At 41.9% G+C, this 8,857-nt stretch overlaps 1 protein-coding gene across 1 annotated transcript; it reads left to right on the forward strand.

Moving 5' to 3' along the window:
* The first annotated feature begins 2,193 nt into the window (after window positions 1-2,193).
* On the forward strand, window positions 2,194-8,647 carry LOC112260042 (gamma-aminobutyric acid receptor-associated protein-like). Its single transcript, XM_042328439.1, has 4 exons — window positions 2,194-2,581; window positions 7,476-7,554; window positions 7,652-7,770; window positions 7,891-8,647. Exons 1-4 carry the CDS (start codon window positions 2,366-2,368, stop codon window positions 7,969-7,971), a joined length of 495 nt encoding a protein of 164 aa, XP_042184373.1. The 5' UTR covers window positions 2,194-2,365; the 3' UTR covers window positions 7,972-8,647.
* Window positions 8,648-8,857: the final 210 nt, after the last annotated feature.

Raw genomic sequence — 8,857 nt, forward strand, 5'->3', positions numbered from 1 at the left:
TCACTGGATCAGCATCGTCTGGTGCTTGTGCTGGTGGCTCTAACAGGAACACAGTGCTGCCAGACACTGCAAGGCAATAGGTAAACCAAAGTCAGACAGTCCAAATTGATTCAATATGAATGTGGTTGTATCCCATGTAGAGATGGAAGGACATACCTTGAATGAAGCGGGTGGCATCTTGGGAGGAACCTATGCTCGTCTCTTTCCCCCAGGGATCCCCTCTAAGACGGGCCTGCCTTTATTTAGCTCCAAGGCCATGTCCTCTGCTGGGGTAAGGTCAGCCTTTGGTGACCCACCACCCGTGCCTTGTCTGTGGGTATTCTTTTTCACTGCTAAAACAGTACAGACAATGTGTGAGCAGGCACCTTCTGGGTACAATATATGCTTGTGCTTTGTTAAATATTAGTCAGGGACCATACCATTCTGCAGAATGTTCTTGTATTTGATTTTGACCTGCTGCCATGTCCGTTTTGGCCCGTTCATGTTTAATCCACACACACACACACACACACACACACACACACACACACACACACACACACACACACACACTTAATGGAGTCACACTGCAAAAAATTACTTGGTATTTTTGTCTTGTTTTCAGTAAAAATATCAAAAAATTTATCATAGCTTTATACAGTGTGATGGAGTTACTTTACACAATTTCACTCATATCTGCAGTGCATTTCAATAAAAAATTTAACAGTTTCATAATTACAGTACAACTGCATTTTTGGAGATGTGAATTAAATATTTGAATTGTAATGTTTCAGCGGAGCGGTGAGTGTGTAATTGTGCACTACTTACGCATTCAGGCGGTCTGCAATACTTTGCCACGCTTTTTCTCTTTGCTTTATCACTGTGGCGGTGTTGCCTTTCTTCTTAATTATATCTTTTACCTCCTCGTATGCCTCCATGAGGATTTGTGCTTCCGACGGGGAAAAGTACGCGGCTCTGGTTGCCATGGTAAATCAGTTAATCTGTGATCTGTGGCGGGGTCTATTTGAGTGAGCCGTGAGCGCGCACCTATCCAGGATTGGTTTCACCTGGCTTAATGAATCCGTGTCTGCTCATCCTGGCTTGGTCTTTGTGCAACCAATTAAGCCTGGACGCACATGTTTTGGCTTCATTGAGCTCAGCTGAGTCATTTATCCCGGATGTCTTAATTCTACTTTTGTGCAACAGGCCCCAGGTTGGCCGCTGAAGGGCCACCACACTGGTTTCCATATTTTCATTTTAATCAGAGATTGATTTGAACCTCGCTGTTTGATCTATGACATAGGGTAATCAATTAACTGCTAGGGAGAAAAAAACTAGCTTTGCTAGGAGCCTGGAATTTGTGATGTAGGGTGTATTAAGGTAACTTTAAAAACTGGTCATAAACAGATCATATTGTTTTATGATACTGGTATACCCTTTATAGTTTACCTTTTCAAATGCTTTGACTACACTACTTGTAAGGATACTGTGACGATTGTGGGGCGGCAGGTACTCTAGTGGTTAGGACGTTGGGGCCAGTAACTGAATGGTTGCTAGATCAAATCCCTGAGCTGACGAGGTAAAACTCTTGTCGTTCTGCCCCTGAACAAGGCAGGTAACCGACGGTTCCTAGGCCGTCATTGTAAATACGAATTTGTTCTTAACTGACTTGCCTAGGGGGAAAAAAAGTAATAACAGCAGCCACCTCAGCTGACCTATGACTCCCAAGCATGTGACCACTTGTGCAACTGCCTAATCAAACTCATACTGACACCCACCTTGAAGTGTGATTAGACACTGGGAGGAATTATTAGTCCCACAACTATTACTTCTAGGTCTGCACTATAAACACATTAATTAAATTCAGCCATCGATTTAGTAGTCTCTGTTGAATTTGCTGCCTGCTACACTCAATATCACGTCACGGAAAGTGCAGTGATGGGTCATATGACAACTGCCTCATCACAACCGGTTGGTCAAAATAAAGTAGTTCCGTTGAAAATCAGTTTTTGATTTAAATAAAATATTTTGCAACCAAACTATGAAAACAACATGGCTGCTAATTTGTTAAATAATCCTTACATTTCGATTAATTGCTGAAAATTACTAAATATTTAATTCAGCGTTCGAACTTTCACAACTCATGAGGCCGTGCGACGGATGCCGCGTTCACAACAACTGGGAACTTGGATATATCTGACTTCAGTGTATTCACGACAAATCGGGAACTCCGCTTCTTTCTAGAGCTCCGAATTCCCGACCTAAATATCACTGATGTAATGATTTGACACCGTTTTTTTCATAGTTCCAAGTTGTCTTGAAAGCACCATGAGTGTAGCCTAAACTATTTAGCTAATTCGACTTGCAGACCTCTCTTGCGCGTCATATGTTGTTATTGTATCCGTCCGCTGCAGTCGTACTAGGAAAGAATCCGAGCAAAACAGCAGACCCGTGTTCCATCGAATTGTTACTTGAGGATATCTCAGATCGACACCCTGTCATTCTTTTGACAATGAAGTTCCAATACAAAGAGGAACATCCATTTGAAAAGAGACGGTCTGAGGGCGAGAAAATAAGGAAGAAGTATCCGGACAGGGTGCCTGTAAGTAGCTAGCTAAACTACCATAGCCTAACGTTAAATGTTTTTTTCTACCCAAAAGTCAATAGGGAAACATTTGGATATTAAAACTAGTATTGATATTAGTAATCCCAATTAGATAACGTTAGCGTGATAACCGCTCAAGCCATGTTATGTTTGGTTTTGGTGTACTATCATAACGACGCCAAAGCAGGGCAGTTGTATTAGTTTACTAGCTAGCTATCGCGTTAGCGTTTGTATGTGGGTTGGCAACAACAAATGGCTTCTTATGGGCCTACCGTGTTCGTCGCAGTTAGGCATAATTCTATATTGAATTGGATTTTTATTTTTTACTAGCTAGCAATCTGTCAACATGCTTGCTGTTAATCCATGGAGTCAGACACAGTATTTCATAAGACAGGTAGCTAGTTTAACATCCTTACAAAACAATAGGAGCTAATGGCTAACTTGCTACCAAGCTTATGTCAAAATTAAACATGACATCTAATATTCAATGTTTAATGAGTTTCTAGGTTTACAGTTTAAGGTAGTTTGTGTTGAAAGAATAGTACCCTAAATAGCCTACAGCTGGTGTCAATAAGCAGTCCTTCGCATTTGGCCCCTCTGTAGGTAGGTTGTTTTACAGTCAACACCGTGTGCCCCCCTCGCACACCGTGTGCCGCCCCCCTCGCACACCGTGTGCCCCCCCGCCCGCACACCGTGTGCCCCCCGCCCGCACACCGTGTGCCCCCCCGCCCGCACACCGTGTGCCCCCCCGCCCGCACACCGTGTGCCCCCCCCGCCCGCACACCGTGTGCCCGCCCCCCCCGCACACCGTGTGCATTTACGTATGTCCCCATTGCTAGTAAAACATAACCAAGACCTATTTCTTTCACTTACTTGCTGTGCTGTTTTGTTGTTCATTTGTTTGGTAGTTTCATTCTCAACCAGGATTTCTATGAAACGCTGTTTGGGTCTTTGCGTGTCAAAAAAGATACACGTCAAATAACACTATTTGACCAATCAGGAATATGACTGCATGTCACACAATAATTAACGTGTTCATAACCTTTTTACGTAGTTATTACACATTGATTACACTATCACTCGTATTTCATATGTCGCAACGATTCATCGATACGTATGCTATGATGCTGGTAAAGTTGTCTCGCGCACCTACAGTGCTGGTCATAAAAATAAAAAAAAGCTTGCTAGCTCATGGATGCAAACAATGTTCTTCCCAAAAAACATAGCAAAACAACGACATCTGTTTCAGTAGCGATAGTTAGCTAGCTAACTATATAGCTGGGTATCATCTAAAATAGCCCTAATTTATAACACAATACTTATTTGATGAATGTTTGTCGAACCCATCTATGTGAAGCTAGCCACAAAAAGGATTAACGTGGATCAATGACATAGTGGGCTATCAGTCTACTCAGTGACACCCAGAGACATTAGCGTCATAGCTCTTATTGTGGGACTCTGAAACAACTGAATTGAGCCACATTTATTGTCAACCTATGTGTATTGAACACTTCCAGAGGGAAAACAATACTGTGTGGATGTTTTGCAGTCTGATAACTCTGAGGAGGACATTGGGAAAAAATATATTGGGTATTGAGTAGACATATACCCAATTTCATTGATCCCCAATCCTTAGGTAAAGCAAAACAGTGCCATATGAATGTCATTACACACAATAGGCTGACTGGGGAGGAGATTTCACAGTCACAGGCCCGCAATAGGAGCTACAACGCTAATATTTGCGTAAACTCTTAACAGTTTTGTGGGTGTCACGGAGTAGACTGATACCCAATTTAATTGCTTCACATTCCAACCTTGTTCAACATTATGCAGTCTAAATATGGCATGATTCCACCAATTTAACCTTCTGCATCACTTTCAGAGGTACTTTGATTTTGAAGGCAAACTACAAATTCCACTATTGTGTATTATCTTTATTGTGGCTAGCTTCACAACTCAACCCTGTCGGGTCGAGCGTCACTAGCCAGATGTAGCTAGCTGGCTGCTTATAACGTTAGCTTTGGCCAACGGGGGTAAGTAGCTGGCTAGCTATTTATTTTCATGAATTGAAGTTCAATTTCAATAGGCGAACAGCAAGTGCCTACGTAGCTAATACTTACTCACAAGGATTCCTAACTCATTGCTAAGTATAATAAAAATGTCTGCAGTTTCTACAGGTCATTGTTTTTAGGCTGGTTGTATTGCTGCTAGCTAGGTACCAAGCTAAAGCTAGCTAGCTACCCCAGAGGTTGCGGTCTAACAAATAATGCTTTATTACCAACATATTGTAAACACATCGTTCGTGGCCAGTGTTTGCTTGTTGGCAGACTTTTTTTTTTTTTATATACAGCTTTGACAGTGCTACTGATAGTAGTGGTGGCTCTTGGCTTGCACGTGCGAATTCAGAACTCACAACATTCTAAAATAGAACTGTTATTTGATGTGTCAAATTTAAAAGCTTTATTTAACGTGTCAAATGGTGTTATTTGACTTGTATCTTTTTTGACGCGCAAAGACCCAAACGGCTTTCCATAGTATGTACAGTGGGGCAAAAAAGTACTTAGTCAGCCACCAATTGTGCAAGTTCTCCCACTTAAAAAGATGAGAGGCCTGTAATTTTCATCATAAGTACACTTCAACTATGACAGAGAAAAAAAAATCCAGAAAATCACATTGTAGGATTTTTAATGAATTTATTTGCAAATTATGGTGGAAAATAAGTATTTGGTCAATAACAAAAGTTTATCTCAATACTTTGTTATATACCCTTTGTTGGCAATGACAGAGGTCAAACGTTTTCTGTAAGTCTTCACAAGGTTTTCACACACTGTTGCTGGTATTTTGGCCCATTTCTCCATGCAGATCTCCTCTAGAGCAGTGATGTTTTGGGGCTGTTGCTGGGCAACACAGACTTTCAACTCCCTCCAAAGATGTTCTATGGGGTTGAGATCTGGAGACTGGCTATGCCCCTCCAGGACCTTGAAATGCTTCTTACGAAGCCACTCCTTCGTTGCCCGGGCGGTGTGTTTGGGATCATTGTCATGCTGAAAGACCCAGCCATGTTTCATCTTCAATGCCCTTGCTGATGGAAGGAGGTTTTCACTCAATCTCACGATACATGGCCCCATTCATTCTTTCCTTTACACAGATCAGTCGTCCTTGTCCCTTTGCAGAAAAACAGCCCCAAAGCATGATGTTTCCACCCCCATGCTTCACAGTAGATATGGTGTTCTTTGGATGCAAATCAACATTCTTTGTCCTCCAAACACGACGAGTTGAGTTTTTACCAAAAAGTTATTTTGGTTTCATCTGACCATATGACGTTCTCCCAATCTTCTTCTGGATCATCCAAATGCTCTCTAGCAAACTTCAGACAGGCCTGGACATGTACTGGCTTAAGCAGGGGGACATGTCTGGCACTGCAGGATTTGAGTCCCTGGCGGCGTAGTGTGTTACTGATGGTAGGCTTTGTTACTTTGGTCCCAGCTCTGCAGGTCATTCACTAGGTCCCCCCGTGTGGTTCTGGGATTTTTGCTTACCGTTCTTGTGATCATTTTGACCCCACGGGGTGAGATCTTGCGTGGAGCCCCAGATCGAGGGAGATTATCAGTGGTCTTGTATGTCTTCCATTTCCTAATAATTGCTCCCACAGTTGATTTCTTCAAACCAAGCTGCTTACCTATTGCAGATTCAGTCTTCCCAGCCTGGTGCAGGTCTACAATTTTGTTTCTGGTGTCCTTTGACAGCTCTTTGGTCTTGGCCATAGTGGAGTTTGGAGTGTGACTGTTTGAGGTTGTGGACAAGTGTCTTTTATACTGATAACAAGTTCAAACAGGTGCCATTAATACAGGTAACGAGTGGAGGACAGATGAGCATCTTAAAGAAGTTACAGGTCTGTGAGAGCCAGCAATCTTGCTTGTTTGTGGGTGACCAAATACTTATTTCCCACCATAATTTGCAAATAAATTCATTAAAAATCCTACAATGTGATTTTCTGGATTTTTTTTCTCATTTTGTCTGTCATAGTTGAAGTGTACCTACGATGGAAATTACAGGCCTCATCTTTTTAAGTGGGAGAACTTGCACAATTGGTGGCTGACTAAATACTTTTTTGCCCCACTGTATGTTGGTAAGCTAATAGCAGTGATGCTATTACTGTGTAACTATGGTAGTGCAACATCTGAAAAATAGGGCACTTGGTAGTGTGTACCCAAAGCCAACATCACCCACGACAGAGAACGGTTGATTGTCAAGGGCAATGAATTCCACTATCTTGGCGTTAATGGATTTCACATTTAAGTTGTCTAGCTGAAATTTTCTTACTCTTTCAAATGACTGCTCGGACCACACAGCAGACATTGTGGGCTAGGTTAGGAATTCTGTGTTGCACGTGTAACGCACAATTTTACGTGGTGTCAATACATCGCGTACCTACGTTTTATATCAGCTTTGACATCGGTTTTGCACATCGCCGTTAAACTAGACATTGGTCCGATACCAATGTTGTCATTTTTCTGGCCTTAGAGCACAGGGAAGTATTCTTTCTCTGTGAGATTTGGTTTCATTTCTACTCCCCACTCAAAATTTCTGTCCTGTCAGCTTCACATAGCAGTGGAATCTAAATGGAGAAGTAGCAAGTGAGCCATAGCCAAAAGGTACCATGGTTTCTGAAAATCACCTCGCACCGTAAGGTATCGCAGGTCTCCGATCCCCTTTACCTTGAAATGTGAAACAAAGAAGCTTGAATTGTGCAAGCGTATGTGACCAAGTTAATTATGAATGTAAAAAGTGTGGCTCTTTTTTTGACCGTGTCAGCAAACTTCACATTGTTGGATACATAGCCACACAATATTTAGGCCTATACTGATTGCTTTTGTTCTTTTTATTTGAGGTAATTGTGGAAAAAGCCCCCAAAGCAAGGATAGGAGATTTGGACAAGAAGAAATACCTCGTGCCCTCCGACCTCACGGGTAACTTGAACTATTATAACAGTGCCACCCATGTATCACAAACTCATACCATTCTTTTCAGAACTGTAATTGTTCAATTCCTCTACCTTTACTACAGTGGGCCAGTTCTACTTCCTCATCCGAAAACGAATCCACCTGCGGGCAGAAGACGCCTTATTCTTCTTTGTAAACAACGTCATTCCACCCACTTCAGCCACCATGGGCCTGCTATACCAGGTATGATATTTTTACATTCTCACTTTTCTGCTGCTTGTTCCTGTGGGGATTGGGATGCAATTCCCCTACCTCTGTTTTGTCAGCTCACACTAACACCTCTTCTCTCTCGCTCTCTTCCAGGAGCACCATGAAGAGGACTTTTTCCTCTACATTGCCTACAGTGATGAGAGTGTCTATGGAGACAACCATACAGAAATTTGAACATCCTCCCTCAACCAAGTCCCCCCCAAATCACACCCTGTGTCTATTGAAATGTTGTATCCAGCTCAGCAGCCTGGAGTTCCCGGAGCAAAGATGTCAGATGCACTTTCACTCCCCCTCCTGTTATCCCTTTGTTTTTACCCCTTTAGTACTATTCCAACAGTGTGAATTTTATTTGCCTCCAGGTCTTCGAGATAGGGATTTCAGTTGAATGGTCCCGTAAGCCAGTTTTCATAGTGCTTTGATCATGCTGAAACCGAGAACAGATGCCATTTTGAAACGACTGTTAGAATTAGGCAATGTTACCAGTTATTCTAAAGATGAGGGTTAAGAAAGGAGGTAGCCTTTGGATCTACCGTGATTAAATTCTGCCCCATTTGGCAATGAAGAAATGTAATGTGTTTTATTAATGTCGTAGTGCTGGTAAGATACTTTGAAGACGTAGTGTATTTGACATCTGACTGGAGTAGAATAGAATTCGAACTGAACAATCATCCCCCCTCTCCTCTTTGTGGTTAAAAAATATATTATTATGATTATTGTACTTTATTTTTTGATTTCTGAGGTATTGTAAAGCAATTTGTTTCCTTTTTAAAAAGTTGGAACTCATTATACAGCTGCGTTACTGGCGTCTCCACTCATGATCATACATGATAAAATGTAACAAAAAGCGAAATATTGGTTCCTGTCTGTTCTTAACTGTCGGTCTTTTGCCTTCATTTTTCTGCTGTATGTGAACATATTGAAATGGTTTCTGCGACCATAGTTGTGAGAGAGCCTGACTAAAGAACAGATCCCTATTTTCTTCAGTTCACACCTGCGCTTTCAAATTATTATTATTAGCTTTCAAAATGGAAACCTTTTGATCGCTACATTGATCACACCA

Source organism: Oncorhynchus tshawytscha, linkage group LG10 (assembly GCF_018296145.1).
Source record: "Oncorhynchus tshawytscha isolate Ot180627B linkage group LG10, Otsh_v2.0, whole genome shotgun sequence".
Taxonomy (NCBI): Eukaryota; Metazoa; Chordata; class Actinopteri; order Salmoniformes; family Salmonidae; genus Oncorhynchus; species Oncorhynchus tshawytscha.